Here is a 19472-nt window from a genome sequence, read left to right as displayed (position 1 = left end):
ATATTTTTCCTTATTTACTCTATTCAGGTTGCACAACAGCTGTCACCCATAGCCGCAACGCTTGGTTACAGCGCTCATTCAATAACCATTACTACTCCCTCAAAATAACGCATTTGTAACAAATTCAATAACTTATTATTCGAAAATTACATTCAAATTCAAGAATATGTTCAACTGTGAGTGAATGACTACCCAGATGTGTCCAATATTGGCTACTTCTCTGAGCATTGACAGATAAGGAAAATGTTTAAGCAGCTGAATGCAAACATCATTCAATAATAAAAACAAAACAAAAACCGTCTGAGGTGTTATTTTGGGACATGAATGGAAGTTTCTGTTGTCTGCCTTTCAGATTTGTAACACAGAGGGAGGAGTCTTCGCAGCAGGACGCCGTAAATTTATTATGTAACTGCGCGCTCTTCTCTTCCAGCTGTTTCCCTGTCGCGGCTCGCAGCAGATGCACTCTACCGTCCGTCCGACCGTCCTGGAACATCTTCAGCTAGGTTACATTGACATTTTATACCAGTAGCCTACCTATTATTTAAATAGTTTCAGAACCATCACTGATTATGGGGGAGGAAATGTGTTTATAAGAACGCTATAATAAGAATTAGTAAGAAGTTGTTTCTTTCTCTCTCTACTTCTCACGGCTTTCTGAAAGACCGTGGGGATTTTCGAGTTTTTAAATCGTGCAGCGGTGAAGGGCTATTGTTGTCTACTATGCGTTAAACTTTTACAGACTTTTTACAGAGTCTTTATCCCGTCTTGTGCCTGGACAGTCGCTCTAACGTCAGTGTGATTGGAAATAAGTTACATTTTAACTTCTCCAACCGGATGTCTGGCAGTCAGTATGGGCAACTTGGGAATTTGACAGTATTTCAGACCTTTCTTTTTTCAGAAATGTGACATTTACTTATATTTTAGTGTGCCCTGAATAGAGTACTACCGCAGACAGCATGGGCAGCGGTGGTAGTAGGGGAAAGAAGGTTGCACCTGCGTCTGTAACAGAAGTAAACGTGTATGAAACAGAGAAGGACGGCGATCAGAAAGACGGTGGCTTATTCAAGCCTTTCAAAATTCAGAAACTGGCCGACTTCAATCGGTCCTGGAGCGGAGCGCGACCTGACTGCCACAGTGAAGGAAACGACTCCGAATTTTCAGCGGATGACGACGATATTGAGGTAGAACTGGATCGAGTGATGGCTGAGTATGAAACCAGGCGGTTTAATTCCAAAAAGGGCTCACTGAAGAAGTCTTTTGAGAGGAGTGAAACGTATGGATTTTGTAACACCAGCAGAGCGTGTGGTGGCGATCTCACATCTACTCATCGGTTTCACAGCTCGGAACCGCCTGGAAGGACTCACCACTCTAGTAACACTGGTTCTGTAAGAGCCAGCGACAAGGAACTAACTACCATCACCCAGCCGTGGAAAAATACACAGTATGACCCCAAAAGCCACAGCAGAACGTTTCAGGTAAGGTATGCTCCTGGCAAATGGCATTTTCAGTAGGCTATGCAATCTAAGTCGCAGAGTGCGCAATGATGGCTATATAGGATGCATAGTTACTGCTACAACGCGAGTGATCGGCATACAGTTATGTAACATAAAAAAGTGTTTTCCATCCTTTCATCCGTGGAAACTTGAGAGGCATTTTTTGGTTGACTGTTGAAGTGCCCCTGTAGCAGGAGCCTAATATGTAGGCTATGTGTTCAAGAGGCTACGATTTGACTTAACTGTCCCAACACAAAACCCTAAAGTACTCTGCTATTCAACAATAGATTAAAGCCTATAATGCTATTTTGGACCCATTCACCCTAACTACATTCTTCGCAAGATAAAGTTAAGTAGCCTGATTAGGCTCCCGGCTAACATCGGATAGCCTGCTTCTGCACGTAATTATTTCAATAAGGATATGCTATGTGGAATAATTAGGCTACAACTGGTTTCCAGGACCCACCGGCACTTCGCAAATCTGAGGACCAGGATCTTGCTGAGGAGACAGCCCTGTGAGTATTGGTCATTTAATTATTCATACTTTGTCTACGGCTCAGTGACAAGACTGCTGTTTGGATAATATCGAATTACCCTTATCTATATTTAAACACGGAGCCAAACATGCCAGACAATGAACTGAGAAGTAATTTTAAAATACATTAGAATATTACCTTAGGCAATATAACTCTAAAAAAGACTAAAATAAAACAAAAAACGAGTTTTACGTAATAGCCTCGAAATTCATTGTTATTTTCTAATATCTAATGTGTTTATATTGAATGAGGTTTGTATATTAACATAAGTTTATTCAACAGAACATTCAGTTCATGGAAGATACTTGTTTGAAAAGTTCCACCAAATGTTACAATACATTACAATGGAGAGAGAAAGAGGAAACCTCAGTGGAAGAATTACAACAAATAAACTGATTTTGAATATGTTTCTCTGTCTCATTCTGCTCGCAGTGTCCCCGGTTGTTGTGACGCGCCTGATGGACTTACCCTGCCCGTCATCCTGTATAACGGATCCGAAGAGGATTTGATGGAAACAATCGAAAGGGAATTCAGTTGAGAAATCTCTCACAATCTCCAGTTGTATTTTACTTTCTAAGGACTGGCTGAAATTACTACGTGTGGAGAGTAGTGGTACTGTGGAAGAAATAATTATTGGCTAAACTATATAATTATTTAAAACTGCATTGCGCACGTGCCTAAAACGAGCATTGTCCAATAGCTTATGTGAACACGTTTTATTATTCATTTTGAATGAACGAAATATGTGAGTATCATGATCAACTGCAAAGCTTAAAGATTTGTGTGCTCATGATTGCATGCACACAACAAGCACACATACGAATATATTATATAGCCTAGTTACATAAGTTACCAGGTAAATTAAAATGGCAATGTTGTGTAAGTAGCTAATTATGCCTCTGTAAACACATTATGAAATATTCAGATGAAAATAGTTTTCAGTTCTGGAGCACAGCTGGGCTGTTGGCTTTGTGTGCAGGGCACTACGTTGTCACAGGTCAGTGGAGGTCTGGCAACTCTGAAAGTTCCAGTTGCCACTGGTTACTGTGACTCACCTGTAAGTACCAACACAGGCACAAAGCTGTTTTCTATCTGCGTTGCTATGGTAATGTGACTAGGCTACTCTTGGGGGAATATTTAACAAGAGCTAGTCACCCTTCCGCAAGTTAATCTGGTAAATGTTTACTTATTTTCATATAGAGTTGATGTTAATAGTTATTTCTGTTTGCTGGGGGGCAAACAACAGCCTTGCCATTATTTTTTTATTTTTATGACAGTTTCAGTTCTTCTTTTTGAACCAAATATATTTTGTAAAATAGAACCACAAATGTTACCTCAGAAAATGTAAATAAATAAAATATTTTTGTTGGGTTACGTATAAATAATACATCTGTATAAGACACTACTTCTGCCTGCTCTTACGAAGCTGGAAATGTGTACAAGGCTTCAGGAGAAATATATTCCATATGCTGAATTCAGAGGAGATTTTCCTTATTTGTTACAGACAAATGTTGGGTACATTTAAGGGTACAGATGGAATGTTTTTCTTGCCTGGTTGGGGAAGGTATGTTGGAATGTATATTTGAGGTCTGTTTCCTGCCCACAATTGCTCCACTCTGCGCCCCCTTCCTGTTAGAGGAATTTGCAGCAGCAGAATGGCTCAGTACTCCCATTGCTGCCAGTTTGCTTACAGCTCGTGCAGACCAATTCCATCCCCACTCCACACTGCCACCACGTGGACAGTTGTGGTTGTTCCTTATCACTATTCATTTACCATTCTTGTTTTGTATTTTCCAGAAACTATATCATACTTTATATAGTACTTTATATAGTACTCATTGTACTTTCATTACCAGGATTATCATTATGATGTATTATCATAACTTTACTCATCATCTACATTTTTGTATTTATTCCTTATGGGAACTGAAACCTGGTTGTTGTCTGGTAATTATGGGACTGTAATGTGAAGCTTTACCAGCTTTTTACAGAATAATATTGGATTTTATTGTAGCAAGTGTACAGTGCAGTCTAAAAGTATTAGTCAATTGGCTGATCAAATGTTTCTTGGACAGGTGTGTTGTCTATTTTAATTGTTAGTTCATGCATTAAAGAGATAGTACAAGGTCTAGAGTTGATTCTCGGAGTGCCATTTGGAGTCTGTTGTTGTTGTCTCTCGACATGAGGACCAAAGAGGTGTCAATGCTAGTAAAGCAGGCCATCATTAGGCTGAAAGATCAAAATAAATAATTCCGAGACATAGCCAAAAAAATATGTGTGTCAAAAGAAACAGTTTGGTACATTGTTAAGAAGCAAGAACACACTGGTGAGCTCAACAGTTACACACAACCTGGTAGACCACAGAAGACCAGTATAGTGGATGACAGAAGAATCATTTGAATGCTGAAGAAAAATCCCTTTGTAACTGTTCAATTGATCAAGAACTCCAGGATGTAGGTGTAGATGTGTCAAAGATGACCATCAGGAGAAGACTACACTAGCATAACCTCAAAGAGTTCACCACAAGATACAAACCCGTGGCAAGCCTCAAGTATAGAATGGCCAGATTACAGTTTGGAAAAACCTACATTTAAAAACCTTTAGAGTTCTGGATAGATGAGACAAAGATGAATCAGCACGAGAGTGATGGAAATGGGAAAGTGTGTGCAAAAAAAGGAACAGCTCATGATCCAAAGCGTACCGCCTCATCTGTCAAACATGATGGAGGTAGTGTTATGGCTTTGGCATGTATGGCTGCCACTGGAACTGGCTCTCTTGTGTTCGTTGATTATGTCACTGCTGATGACAGCAGCAGGATGAATGCTGAAGTTTCCAGAAACATCTTGTCTGCTCAGATCCAAACAAAGCAATCCATGCATCAAAACTGATTGGACGATCCTTCATCATGCAGTGTAAGACTGATCCAAAACATACAGCCAAAGTGAAATGTTCTGAGCATGCATTTTGCTTGTTGAAGACCAGACTGAAGCCAAATCGCCACCAGAACAAGCAGGAGCTGAAGAGGGCTGCAGTACAGGCCTGGCAGAGCATCACCAGGGAAGATACACAGCATCTGGTGATGTCTATGGGTCATAGACTTCAGGCAGTGATTGATTGCAAAGGATTATTAAATATGATGACTTATTTCAGTTTGTGTTTGTTTGTCCAATTACTTTTGATCCCCTAAAATTGAGGGGTCACAGTCCAAATACATACAAACTGCACTGTACACTCGCTACCATTAAATCCTATATTATTCTGTAAAAAGGTGTTAATGCATTACATTACAGTCCCATAATTGCCAGGTCTCATTTCTAATAAGGAATAACTATTGTTTGTTTGCTGGGGTACAGAGCGAAAACAACAAAAAATGTGACAATATCTAAATACTTACAGACTGCACTGTATTAAATACAAGATATGCGATAACAGAAGCAACAACAGCAATAACTTGGGCACAGAGTTCCCAGTAACACTAAGTTTAATGTTTAATGTGATGAAAATTTTTAACGAAAAGTTAAGACCTTGGCATATTAACCCATGTTAAAGTTTGGTGCATGTAATTCTGGGAGATTAAGGGCTGATACTGGGTCTGGGTAAATCTTCCTTAACATCTCTCCAGATGTTATAAACCTAAAATATATATGTAAAAATAATATTGAGACATGGTTCCTGCAAACTGAACAATTTTAAATTGTGCTATTTCCATCCTAAGGGTACTATTAAAAAAATGAGGTAGTGGCTTACATATTTGAACAAATGGGTGCTCAGATCATGTTGTACCACTGTTCCCGACAAAAATCTATTTAGAATCAAATAGCTTGTAGGAATATTTAAGTTTTAAGTTCATTTTGGTAAATTAACTAGGACAAACTAGTGGTTTGTTACTGTCAAATTTTTATCTAAGCAATTATTTTCTTTATTCATAGTTAATCTATTAAATCATTTTTGTGTCTTTCCATTTGTTGCTCTATTGTTTTTGCTGCTATTTGCATTTTTCTATTTCCATGTAACATGCTTTCCAATTAAATGTATAATCATTTTAATTGTTAACAACAACAGCAACAATAGTCTAATACGTTGTGGAAGCTTGTGTGGCCCAACTTTTACTAAATGTATGCTAGTTTGAGATCAATAATCTGTAACCTGTACACAATGAGAAGCCAGTATTGAGTTCAAGAAGAAAAAAGCATGAGCTCATATCATCATATCATGTCATATATATCACACAATATACTTCACTTAACTTATAGAGCATTCTTCAAGCATCAGACATTTCCAAATTCCCATACTCAGGAAATCCTTAAAAACATGCAAATCATTCTTAAATTGCCCCATACCTTGCAATGGGCTCATTTTATTAAGAAAACTCTCTCACACACTCACACATATGCACACACAACATCAAAAATAATTTCCGAAAAATTAATGTGTAGAGCATCACATTTCAAAACCAAAACTCCTTCTACCACTGCCATTGCTCTGGCTCTGGTAAAAAGCATGTTACACACAAAATTAGAGTGACATTTATTTACAAGCACTCAAATTTCAGTCATATTATGTTATTTTTCTTTGTGCAAAGTACTTTTTTAATGCCCCAAATTACCTGAAACCATGTGTCCCAAATTACCTTACATGTGAACTTTGCATTAGTACGCCATACTTTGATATACATCATAATAAGACATGCTGTATCATGCATGATATTTTTATCATCTTAACTACTAACAGGTCCAAATGCTATGTCCCTGTACATATTGTACCCTGTCTCCTGCCATTCCAAAATGCTGACTGACAATTAGGAGAAAAACTGAAAATACTTAAGGTGTCCCAAATTACCCGATGTCCCAAATTACCTGAATTAATTCTACATACATCCAACAGGTAACAGTACGGGATCAGTGCAAATAATTGACATTTAAAATAAAACAAACCAACTCTCCACGCACAACACATTCACCAGATGTGTTGCAAGGACCCAAACATTGCCGGTTTCTGGCTGCCTTATATGCAAACTACGTAATTGACGTAGCTAATTACTTCACCCCATAACCTGCGGCTACAAAGCAATTAATATGTAAGGCCTACATTTCTGCAAGAGTATGTAGGTATACTGAATGTATCTGTTATAATTTTCTGTAGCCTACTATTGTTTTGTACCTTTGTCCGTTGAAGATAAAAGTTATTATATTTACTGTATTTGAATCATAATAGCAGGAAACAATATATTATTGATTATGTGTGTTATGCGTATGGCACAAAAATAAACACGTTTAAACATTCTTCTGTGAAGTATAATTTTGTGGTGGCGCTTCCATCCATATACCACTCCGTGGTGCTGTCGCGCTGCGTACAAGAGCGCAATCTGTGTAATCACCAGGCATTTTTTTCGTCCTCTGTATGTCGGTCAGTAAGGCAATGGGCGGGTATCCAACAAGAGACCTGATTGGTCACACCCCTTTATGGCTCCGCCTTTCTACAATATGATTGGGAAAGCGTTGTTACTGGGTGTCAGAGGGATATGGGAAATAAGTGCCGCGAGACTGTAAACACCTGAGACTTTATCGAAAAAAACAGTACTGTGGAGAAATGTAAAACAATCGCCGTAAACTGGGACAGTGTGAAATCGTTACATCATTTATGAAACGTATTGTGATTATGTATCCATTGGCTTGACACGAAGGGACCGGATCTAAATCGTAAGATGTGTTGTGGTCTGATGTGATTTTGTAAATTGGCTACCGCCGATCATTTCAGCGGGTAACGTGGTTTTTTTACTTTTAAAAACCTCCTTAAAAACATTCCCTGGTGTTTTTAAGTCTCCCAAACGCTCAAATTCTGGAAATGCTCCAAAATACATCCCACCTGTCCTATAACACTCTTGTGGGGAGACTTGTCCTGGAGTCTCCCAGAATGCAGCATCTGTTCCCTGATACCCGCGTGCGGGCATAATTCTCCCGGAAATCAGCACCAAAGGGTAGCAGTGTAGAAATGGGCATTATCCAGACGCGAATTTACGGAGAAACGCGAATTAAGGAAGCGAAAACCGCAAAGTCATATTGCACAGCACCATAGTTTTCGCAAGGGTCGGATGTCTGTAATTGCGCTGCTCTACCTCCGCCCACTCTCTTATGGTTTCTTATGGCCCTCCAAGCGTGCAGTTTCTTTTCTTTTTTGTTTACCAAAAGCTACTGAGAGGAAGTAAAACTCCTGAGCACAGCACGTTTGGTGTGACCAGCAGCGATTCTGCAAATTTAGAAGGAAGACCTTTATCTTAAATGACGCGCAAAGACCAGACCAGCGAAACAGTTTTGTCATAGGCTCGTTTTTATTTCCCCAATTCTGCAATAATTCATGTACATTTAAATATTCCCTCCTTGATTATTATTTTTGCCTCTTTTAATCGCAAACTTTCACATTCATTTTTCACTTAACCCTACATTTGAGGACACTGGTAGTCTGGGAAACCAGGAGCTGGGAACCTGCCCTCCCCCAAATGAGTTTGAAAGCAGACCCATGTGAGTGGGGTTCTGTTGTGAAAGTTGATTCAAATAACTTGGGCTAGGAGAGTGATGAAAAATGCCATGCTATTTTTATTACAAATATTTATTAAATAATACTCAGTGAAATGGTACATTATCATCACAGTGTATAGATTACTGTTCACTTAAGTATTTCCCATATATCAATAACATTTTCATTCTGTCAATAAATGCCATTTAGGATACACAATACATTCAAACAGATATTGATATGTACAAATATATAAACATACAGAAAAAACAGACCTTAACTGACAAACTTCAAAAGCTTTGGCAAAGAGTGCATACATTACAATTTTGTAAAACATGATAGTAAACAAAAAAAGTCCTTTTCAAAAAGTACAAATGAGCATAAAAGAAATATTCAAGTCCAGTGCATGTGTGGTTCCCCCCCCCCCAAATGTGTTATAGCCTTTGTCCGAGGTTTGTTTTTGAGTGAGAGGAGTCCCGTTGAAGGTAGTGGGACTAGTTTGAGGCAGGTAAAAGAATGCTGACGGGTGCTGGCGTTTTGACGGCGGCCATCTTGTTGAGGTTGCGAACCTCGGTCTGCCAGGTGGGGATCTTCTTGGTGGACATGTGACGGCGGGCGTGCTTGGTCAGGTGGTCGCTGCGCATGAAGCGTCTGTCGCACACCGGGCACACAAACTTCTTCTCGCCCGTGTGCGTGCGGCGGTGGCGGGACAGCTCGTCCGAACGCGCAAACTTCTTATCGCACCCGTCCCAGCTGCAGCTGAAGGGCTTCTCACCTGAGGGACAGAGACAGCTCCAGTCACATACCGTTCCTACACGGGCACCACTTAGCCACAGCAGGTGTAAACAGTAGCTGTTCAATCCCTGCTCAGCCCTCACTTCATTCACCTCAAGAAAATCATGCCGCGCTCATTTAGCTGCGCGACTTTCTCATATTGCCAATTTCTTTCTCAAACTATACCTACTGCAGCCCCTTTTACACATGCCTCTTAACCCATACTTGGGTCCACACATTTTCTGTGTCTGTCTTGTGAGAACAGGAACCAGAGTCTTTCTTCCAATTTGCAGGACAGAAGATATAGTGAAATCTTCCGCAATGGCTCTAGCGTGAACAAAAGCAGTGAAAATTCCCATAAAACTGTAATTTGTGAAATGTGTTGTGTTGGCGGGATTTGCATCAAAAACTATTATTCAAACAAATATCTGGCTGTTTTAAAGACAAATTCGCAGAAAGTCTTACATGGAAAATTGGCTCTGGATTTTATTAGGATTTTTTGAAGGGGACACTAACATTACCATTGAATGGTTTCATAAAGATGGGGGGGGAGGTCATGCCCCCCCCTGGCATCTATCTCCGTGGAACTAACCATAACATTAATGTTTGTCCTACACTGGTTCAAAGGGCAGTCAATCTGGAACAGTCATGTTGTGTGTTTTTCCACATAGGAGCTGTGTATGCGTGAAAAGGGAAAACCACTACCTAACCCAAATAACTGAACCTGGCAGTGTTGTCGGTTCCATGTGTGAAAGGGGCTTAAGACTGTTCTTTTCAAAGCATTCAACACAAGAAAACAAAAGTTTCAGTTCAAGCGTTACACATCCTCCAGAAAAAGGCTTGCAGTAAGTTTTTTCATAATGAGACCTACCCGTGTGTGTCCTGAGGTGTGCTTTGAGATGCGAGCTCTTGAAGTAGGTCTTCCTGCAGGCGGGGAAGTTGCAGACGTAGTTGCGCCGGCGGGAGAAGTCCAGGTGCACGCCGCTGCTCTGTCCCGAGGGCAGGTAGACGGGGGCGGGGGCCAGGGGCAGCAGCTTCGAGCTGCCCAGGGTCACGACAGTCTGTGTGCACTGAGGGGCCGGGGACACGGACGAGGGGGGCACCACCAGCATCACCGGGGAGCCCATCAGGAAGGGCTGCGGCAGGAGGGGCTTCATGCTGTGCGCCGGAGTCTGGAGTGGCGTTTGTACGAACGCCGAGATGACGCCCGGTTGGCCTGCCATGGGGACGACCTGGCAGAAGATTGGATGGCTGGCTATGGGGGGTGGGGGCGGGGACAGGGGGGTGGGCGGGACGTTGTCCTGTGCTTTCGGGGGAGGGGCCGCGAGGCTGTTGCAGGGCCGGGCGACGGTTGGAATGTGGTGGCAGGGGGAGCTGTCGGCCGTGTGGCGGATGACGCTGGTCGCCATGGCGCGGCAGGGCGGGGCGTCGGGCGGTCTGTGGACGGCGAGCGGGGGGGAGGGGGTGGGCTGGAGTCCCTTGCAGCTGTGAGGCGGTGCCTTGCTCTGGGGGCCGGAGGTGGCGAGGGGGGAGGTCTCTGCTGAGCTGGGGCTGTGAGGCGGTGTCATACACTGGAAGAGTGAGAGAACACATTGGTCAATCTCCAAGCCAGTCTGGACTACAACAAAGACCACACTGACAATCCCCACACCAACTAGGACTACAAAAGCACTCATGCCTCAGTTGTCATAACAACCAGGGCAGTATGGAAATAGAAGCCATGTCTATAGTATCTGAAAGGGGATGTTGGAACATCCCTGGAAATGGGGTAGACCTCTCACATCAGAGTGTGAACCTGGTCAGGCTCACAGTACTCTCATGAGGTCATGAGCCTGACATATGAGATTAATATGGGGAGTGCACAATGTCAGTCACCATGCCAACCAGGCTTAGTGAAAACAAGCACATATGGTCAGTCACCATGCCGACTAGGGCAACTCAAGATAAAACCTACATCAGCCTTAATGTCATGTTCCTTCAACCCTATCTCAAGTTCCTTTGTTTTTTTTTTCTAACATTTACAGCAGATAACACACCTGCAAGTGGCAGCAAGGGCAGCTGACTGGGGGCTACTCGGTTCACAGAGCCAGAAGGCTGTTCCAGAGCAGATAGTGTACTGCTGGAGGCAAAGTGGCGAGTGCCGGGAACTTTCTGTTATCTAACCCTGTCCGCCATAAACCCTGAGCGTTTTTACTGCAAACAGATGAACGCTTGATAAAGCACTGTGGGGCCTTGCCAGTGGCTTTACCTGTTCAGCTCAGACCAACACTGTTTACAGATCAAACATCAGCTCTATCCACTGAGCTGGTGGTGTTGGGTGGGGGGTTCTTACCAAGGAGGAGAAGGAGACAAAGTCCTTGAGGGGTTCAGCAGGGTCAGGCTGAGGGAGGGAGTCGCAGGAGTCGGAGGTGGGGGTGAGGGGCCGCTGCGACCTATGACCCCAGGCACTCATGCACACCAGGGCCTCTGCCGCCTCCAGGTCATTGTGCTCCTGAAGGCTTCGGCAAGATTGCGCACTGCCCCGCCTCTTCCTGTGCATGATCAACCCGCAGGAGTCCGTCAGCTCTGACTGGGAGAGAGGGAAACACCACATTATGGCGCCAACTTCACACAACTGATGAACTGAAAAACTAAATAGTATCTCTGATAATTAGCTAATTGTCGGAATGGTAGTGTTAAGGGTTAATTTGTGTTTACGCGTTTCATAGTCATTTTTGCCCAGGAGCGCTATTCAAATCAAAACGAGGACATTTTCTAAACAATTCAATCAATTAAATCAAAATGAAATCAATATAAACAAAATATAAAGTGGAGATGCTAGGTAGCTCGTGGTGTATTGCTAATTCGGTTACCAAACAGCGAAATGTGCTCAAGCTTTCCTGGCACTACACTGGGTAAATGCGGCCACGGAACAGCCGCTATGCGGTTACACCCATGTCTCGCATAGCTGTCAACTGCGAACAAGGGAACCACCCACGGCCAAATATAGAACAAACAGTGACGTCCCTCACAAACAGCCCAGTGGGACATCCATACTCAGACCAAAATGCACCAGGAAGTTTAAGAACTAACGTTCGCCACATCTCTGCAGGTAAAATTAATGATATGCTTTTAGCTGTTCTCCAAAAGTACGGTGAAGTCCGATGTTACTAACAGCACACGGTTACGCATATCCGTCTGTCTTTGTTCAGACGTCAACAGTGAGACAGCATCTTATTGATAACTACTACCGCGCAAACATTCGTGGTTCTCAGCCAACAGGTCTAACGTAATATAATGATTTATTACAAACCCTATTTGTTAGCGAACACGAACTTACTGGGTAGAGAATTTGTTTCTAACATACTCATTTTAATACATTCACAATTGGTAATTGTTTTATTTAATCTAAAACAACCGCTTTAAGAGCAGAGTTGCTAGTTAGCTGGGCAGCATGTGGTAACAGTCGTGGTTAATTAGCAGGCTAGCAATCAAATAACATTATCTAACTTAGCAGCTCAGCTAGTAAGCGTGCTACATGCATCCTGCGCTATACACGAATTGGCACAGACAATACCGTTATCCTAACATAACCCCAAATCTAGCTGCCTAGCCAGCTAGACTAAACGACCGATTCCAACCATTACTGTGTGTGCCAACTTGCTTAATTTGCTAGGGGGCTATACTAAACACTGGCACGCTGTCTAACATAATCATTAAAGACTGATGTTGTCAAGCAGTCAATATAATAGCTAGCTTAGGTTAGCGAGCTAAACACAGCCATCCAGCGTTCTGCCATTAGCCATTCTAATTCTGCTGGCCAGTGAAAATATTATTAGCTGAAAACTCAGCTGGAAAGACAATTTCTGATCACCCAAAAACTACAATGCGTTATGCAAAACGATAGCTAGGCAGCTTGCTACATGGCTTATTGACCATAACATGTATACATATCCATACAATTGAAACGTTACCTCGATAACGACGTACACAATACACATAATTACAATGTTTCAAAATGTTCTTACCCAAGGTAAAGCTCCGATCTGTGAATTCTGAAGCGTTGCAACAGTCTGCATTTGGAAAAACAGTCTCTCAATCTATCTGGAAACAATGGAACAAAGACGGCAACAACGCAGCCACTCTGTACACACTGAGCATGGATTTAAATTCGCTCTTGCCAACAGAGTCAAACCTCAGCTGTGCAAAGAAAAAAAAAGGAAAACAAAATTCGGAGTAGACTGGCGGGTGGCAACATGCTACCAATGAAAAACGACCGTGGATGGAACGTCGCCCAATGACATGGAAGAAACCGCGTGATCAGTGCGTGATCGCAGAGCTATTGGAGGAAACAGGGTGCGTGGCTGTTGGAGGGCGTATCGGGGGAGTCAGCGGTGTTGGAATAAACCCGTTGAACTGCTGGCATGAAAACTGGGGGAAAGGTCGCGGCAGTGAACTGGCGAAATAGTGAGCCTACGTCTGATTACGGGTAAAGCGCACCTATGAATAATGATATGCAACAGAATAATACAGCTTGTAACGAGTTTGCAACACATGCAGAAATATACAAAAGCGTTATAGAAAGCTTTTTTCCCCCCAGCTCAGTACGCTTTAAATCAGCGCCACCCAACTCCACGTCCTGTGGGCCGCAGCATCTGCAGGTATTTGCTTCAACCGTGCACTACAGCACGTGATTTCACTAATTAGCTTATTATCTGAACCAAGCAGGTACAATAATGAGTGAAATGAGGTGGTGCAGCGAATACCTGCAGACGCTGCGGCCTGCAGGACGAGTAGTTGAGTAGCGCTGCATTAAATAGTCAACATGCTTTTGTTAATCAACAGTATAAATACAATTAAATAACAGTTAATTAAACCGAATGTCCAGAAGCACCACACTAGGTTGTTTCATCAGCTCCATCATATTATTTTAGAAAATCCTATATGAAATGCTTATAGATTGAATATATTATCCACTATAGCCCTATGTCGCAATGAAAAACAATCCCAACACTTGATTCTCCTTCTCTGGCTATATGCTTGAAGTAGATACCCCTCCCCCATACACAGGCTCATTACATCTCAGCATTAAAATATTACACACCTCTATCAAGCAGATAGAGGAAGAGGAATGAACCATGTTTGTGCTCAGAAAAATATCTATATTTATTCTTTTGACCAGCTGGTGGAAATGTAAACACACTAAATGTGATTATGGCAGCAGCAACACTGGGAAAGCCTAACATGATACAAAGGGCTTGTTCTCCCATTACATGTAAATCAAGTGTTGGGAGACAGGGAGCAGCCACTTGTCGACTGCCTCGCATCCCCTCCCCCCATTTGGCTTTGAACCCAATGACTCCCTTCCACAGAGTTGTAAACAGCCATCCTTCAAGGAACTTTGAGGTGAGCCTGAGAAAAACAGGGATAGCAGTTTCATCTCTTTGTTGCGCACAAACTTTAAAAAAGGATGCCCGTGTTTTCACCAGACAAAAACAAAATTCCACAAAGCATGTTTTTTTTTTGTATCACACATCCAGATAGCCCTTACGGATGACAAGCACCACAATACAATGTGTAATGCCATGAGATCTGATGGGAGAAACTGTCACTCTACGGACACAGTGGCTTTGGCCACTGTCATACTGTCTGTTTTGGGAGCGCTGGATGTAAAAAACCCTTTTGAGCTCCAAAGCTTGCTAAGATGCGTTGAACTTAACATCGAAAAACAAATATGACCTGACTTACAGTTACTTTTGTAAACATTAACTCGTAGAGAATTGTGTGTTGTGTTATTTTGCTACCTTTTAAACTTTTTAAATTTCCTGTAATGTCATGTATGTATTTTTGTTAAGTGACATAAACTGTAGACGCAATTCTATTTTCTATTTGAAAGAATAAGACTACATGGAAAGCACCAATGTATGTGCAGGAGTTTGGAGGAACTGTTGGTGCAGGTGGCCATGACTGGGAGTGAGAGTTGGCTGTAGAGTTCAGCTCGGGCTGCGGGAGGGAGGGGAGAGTGTGTTAGTGGAACAAACTGAATGAACCCTGGCAGGGAAACTGGAGGAGAGGTTACTACATACACCCCTCGCTGCCAGCACTGACTGGGAGTCTCTCCAGAAGAGGTCATGGGAGGTGGGGAGTGGGAGCGGCCCTGGTGGGAGTATATATATCGACCAAGGCTGTTTTTCTACCTCTGAGCAACAGCAGGGAGTGAGGGGGAATATGTCTGACTTAGAGACAAATGCTTACTCTGTTCAGCGTAAGGGGGAGGGGTTCCAGCCATAGTGCTGATATCTCCTGTTTATGAACCATTACCGCACTAATATTTTCTGTTAAATGGCCACAGTGCTTGTATCCCCTGTTTATAAATGACCACCTGGAATACTGATATCTCCTCATCAGTGGCCACAGCATTGATATCTTTTGTTTATATTGCACAGCACTGATATCTAGATCTTTGTAGATGGCCAGCCATACACTTGATATCGCCTGTTTATAATTTCTTGGAACAGGCAGGCGGCAACACACTCCTTCCACAGCCTTTGTTTTGTAGAAACAGGACACCACCTTGAAATGACTATACATGATAAACAGAACATTCATGTAAGAATGATTGAGCAAGTTTTTGGAATTTTATCTAGTTTGTCAGTTGTTGCATCTGTTCATGTTGTGCCTGTTGTATGTTCATTTGTGTTATCAGTTGATGCAAGCTCAGGGGGAATTCTACAAAGAGAGTTTAACATACTCAGGGTTTCTCTGCGTAACCTGGCTTTACAAAACCAACCCATCGTTATCGGGCTTAACCGGTACTATGGAGGTGGTTACTAACTTGCTAAGTGAAGATGGGCTTTGTTAAACGAGAGCTGTGTATATATGAGCCTATAGCAGTGCATCTTGGGCCGTAGGCTACTTGAGCGGCATATTTCTCACCTGAGGAAAACACTGATATGAACAAATATAATGGACGGATACGGAGTCAGAACATGAAACACCCATAGGTGAATAGCAAAAAATAACACCGATTCCACCAACAATGCCATGAACAGGGGTTGGCAAAAATTGCAAATAATCCTGCATCGCCCCAGGGGGGATGGTCCCCTGCTTAGTCAAATCAACTGCAAGTCATTTCAGATGAAAGCCTCAGCTAAATAACACATTATTATTCTTGTCCTCACTAAAGCCTTCTCCTGGAGTCTCCTCTTTCTTCCAAGGAGCATTTTATGGATTGGAATGTACTGGACGGGCAGACCTCGATTCTTTTCTGTGTCACACAAGGACTCATAAACTAAGAGATTAGAATGAACCCATACTGTGCAGGCTTTGCTTGTGAGTTGCTGTGTGAAATTATGCAGCAGGCAACATCATGGGTTTTTCAGGAGAGTGCGTGTTTTTCTACTTTCCATCATCAACAGCGGAGATCACAGCATGACTCCGGGTGTAAATGGTAAATGGTTGGCATTTGTATAGCGCCTTTGTCCAAAGGGCTGTACAATTGATGCTTCTTATTCACCTGTCCATACACACCCTCGCACACCAATGGTGATTGGCTGCCATGCAAGGCACCAACCAGCTCGTCAGGAGCATTTGGGGGTAAGTTGTCTTGCTCAGGGACACTTCGACACACCCAGGGCGGGAATAGAACCGGTAACCGTACAACTGCCAGACGACTGCTCTTACTGCTCGTCGGAGGGTTGCCGGTTCGATCCCCCGCCTGGGCTGTGCCGAAGTGTAATTTTTTTTTTTTCATTTATGGGCCAAGTTTTGTTGCGTAAGGTTTTATTTGGCATAACAAAGCCATTTGTCTCAAGAGGGTACAAGGGAGACTGTCCATATAGCTGTTCTATTAAAAACTGGTTAAAATATCCCATATTACCAAGCACGCTCATGTTAACATGCACACACACACACACACACACACACACACACACAGCTTAAACATCTTAAACACATACACCCACAGACACACAGTCTACACAGACACAGCAAATGGCCATAGTGTGACCTAGGTAGGAAGGAATTTCACCGGACGGAACTTCCAAAGGTTGAAAGTGAATAGCAAGGGGAGATTTGTATGAAACATGTCATACTTCCCTTTGAGAATCTGACCCATATTGTAAGATGGAAAACCCCTGGAATGCCAATTGCTGCTACATTACGTGCTGCTCTCTGGTAAGGTGGGTCTTTCAGTAAGATCTACAGTAATATTTGCAGTAAGATCAGTGCTGGCTTTACTGGTTACTGGAGGAGGTTACTTGTTTGTCTTTGCACTCACAAATGCTGCACTGAACACAAACACACATTTGGAATTGGGAGATAATACGGCTAAGGTAAAAATGTAGAATACACACACACGCACAGGCACATACACTCTCACAAACGGACTAATACAAGAAATACACACACACACACACACACACATCTGAATATACTCCTGAAGGAAAGCCAGAAAGGCCTGGTTTTCAGTGAATCACACAACCTGGAATTGCCCAAGGCAGCCAGTACAGGGAGCAGTTTGGATGAGAGCACAGGGCCGCCGGGGGTTAGGGGCAGCTCACCCAAGACAGGACAGTCAGTATCCTGACTCATGTTTCAGCAGCAGACCTCCCCTGGCTGTGTTTGCCTGGGGTTGGCCCGGGTTTAGTCAGGAGTTTGATCATAGCAATTACGTGTGCCTGTGAAAGTAGAGAACAATTCATTCTTGTTTATGTAGTCCCAGATTTTGATTATAACATACTGTACAGTATTTACCAACTATCATGAGAAAACACACTAAAAGACACAATGTAACTGACAACGGGAAGACTGCCAAGCCTTTCAGCATTTTGTACTGTTTGAGTCAATTCAGAACTTTAAACAATTCTAAACTACTGACTTTAAAACCTAATGACTGTAGCTCAGGTGGGGATTAAAAAGCTTAAAGTTAAGTTTTTCATCTCCTAAAGCTCCTGAGTAACATATTTAACGGGTGAGCACTAAACAATTTGCAGTAGCCAACTGGCTGGTGCAAAGGCCGTTTATAAACTAAAAGGCAAAACAAAGAGTAAAACCGATTAAAAGATTCTGGTTCCAAACAAACAATTATATCTGCAGGACTGCAGGAGGATAAAATGAGAAGGAGGGGGAGAGTGTGTGTGTCTGAACATTAGCGTGTTTTGTCTCAGGTCATGTGCGGTAATCTTTCGTTTGCTGGCATCATGTGAGCGAGACTGCCGTGCTCTGACTTGCGGAAATAAAAATAGAACCTGGAGCTCATGCATTGTGTAAGAGGCCTGCTAGTATCAGAGAGAATAAACACAGACTGACTCAGCAGCCAAATAGAAGAAACAGAAAAATGCAGAGGTGAAGCTCTATTCCAATACTGTGAGCAGAACAAACAGACATGTCATCAGACCAGACTCACTTATGATGAGCACTAGATTATGACCACTGTTCTGCTGAGCCACTGTTAATACACAGCCATCAAGTACCCCAGCACAGAGCCATCTATCATATGAGTAAAACATTTCTTGCCATAACTCAAAAACAAAGCTAAGTAATCCGCTTGTTATCGTGACCTGGATATTTGGTTGTGAATGTATCCATGTGGTCTTTGGCAGAACAGCCTGCACAGATCCTTGAGATAACAGTCCACGGCTTCATTCTGTGCAAATAGATGGAAAGTACTCAGAGTACTTCTCAGGTATTTGGGCCTGAGTGCTCCTCGTGGATGATTGGCCGTTTCACTGCAGCTTCCTGTTTTGTCCTGCGGCCTTCTGTCACCGGCGACCAGACATAAGCGGAGCGCGTTGGACGTGATCCCAGCTGACCCCTCCCCTGGTCTGTCACCGCATGCTTACAAGTCCATTTTTCAGTGTAATGTCCTGGGATCGCTCCAGGAACAGGGCTGATTCATTTCAACATGTTTATCTGACCTTAAATTGTGTTTATGACATGACAATTTAACAGTATTTTGCATGCAGCACAAACACTTTTTATTCTTGTATCACAGTAGGGTAGGTCAGCTGATTTTGATTGACAGATATGACTGCACGTCTCCTCCCAGAGGTGGAAATTGATTTGGAAACATAATAAGCTGTTTTATGTTTGACTCTTTCAGGGATAATTCTCGAAGGAGGGGTAGTCTCGTATTACTCCTTTAGGAACAACCACATAATGAAATATCAGTCTCTTA

The 19472-nt window shown here is 42.6% G+C and overlaps 2 protein-coding genes across 2 annotated transcripts; one reads left to right on the top strand and one right to left on the bottom strand.

The window, feature by feature from the left end:
• The first annotated feature begins 446 nt into the window (after positions 1 to 446).
• LOC133140182 (uncharacterized) lies at positions 447 to 5930 on the top strand. The gene is made up of 3 exons (XM_061259822.1): positions 447 to 1475; positions 1953 to 2008; positions 2462 to 5930. The coding sequence occupies exons 1-3, from the start codon at positions 957 to 959 to the stop codon at positions 2565 to 2567; spliced, it is 681 nt and encodes a 226-aa protein (XP_061115806.1). The 5' UTR covers positions 447 to 956; the 3' UTR covers positions 2568 to 5930.
• A 2674-nt stretch (positions 5931 to 8604) lies between these two features.
• LOC133109713 (Krueppel-like factor 11) lies at positions 8605 to 13944 on the bottom strand. Its single transcript, XM_061219225.1, has 4 exons — positions 13324 to 13944; positions 11649 to 11885; positions 10188 to 10887; positions 8605 to 9317 (listed from the first exon to the last, which is right to left on the bottom strand). Exons 1-4 carry the CDS (start codon positions 13372 to 13374, stop codon positions 9037 to 9039), a joined length of 1269 nt encoding a protein of 422 aa, XP_061075209.1. The 5' UTR covers positions 13375 to 13944; the 3' UTR covers positions 8605 to 9036.
• Between the last annotated feature and the right edge of the window lie 5528 nt (positions 13945 to 19472).

This window comes from Conger conger, chromosome 1, assembly GCF_963514075.1.
Source record: "Conger conger chromosome 1, fConCon1.1, whole genome shotgun sequence".
Classification (NCBI taxonomy): domain Eukaryota; kingdom Metazoa; phylum Chordata; class Actinopteri; order Anguilliformes; family Congridae; genus Conger; species Conger conger.
Note: the sequence above shows the minus strand (reverse complement) of the source record. Positions and strands in the feature narration are given on the sequence as shown.

What these genes read in the sequence shown, in the direction of transcription:
- LOC133140182 (XM_061259822.1), top strand. Translation starts at nt 957, where the DNA reads ATGGGCAGCGGTGGTAGTAGGGGAAAGAAGGTTGCACCTGCGTCTGTA. An exon ending in GCCACAGCAGAACGTTTCAG is followed by an intron (nt 1,476 to 1,952) that starts GTAAGGTATGCT and finishes ACTGGTTTCCAG; the next exon opens with GACCCACCGGCACTTCGCAA. An exon ending in CTTGCTGAGGAGACAGCCCT is followed by an intron (nt 2,009 to 2,461) that starts GTGAGTATTGGT and finishes TTCTGCTCGCAG; the next exon opens with TGTCCCCGGTTGTTGTGACG.
- LOC133109713 (XM_061219225.1), bottom strand. Translation starts at nt 13,374, where the DNA reads ATGCAGACTGTTGCAACGCTTCAGAATTCACAGATCGGAGCTTTACCT. An exon ending in TTGTCTCCTTCTCCTCCTTG is followed by an intron (nt 10,888 to 11,648) that starts GTAAGAACCCCC and finishes TCACTCTTCCAG; the next exon opens with TGTATGACACCGCCTCACAG. An exon ending in ACACCTCAGGACACACACGG is followed by an intron (nt 9,318 to 10,187) that starts GTAGGTCTCATT and finishes TCTGTCCCTCAG; the next exon opens with GTGAGAAGCCCTTCAGCTGC.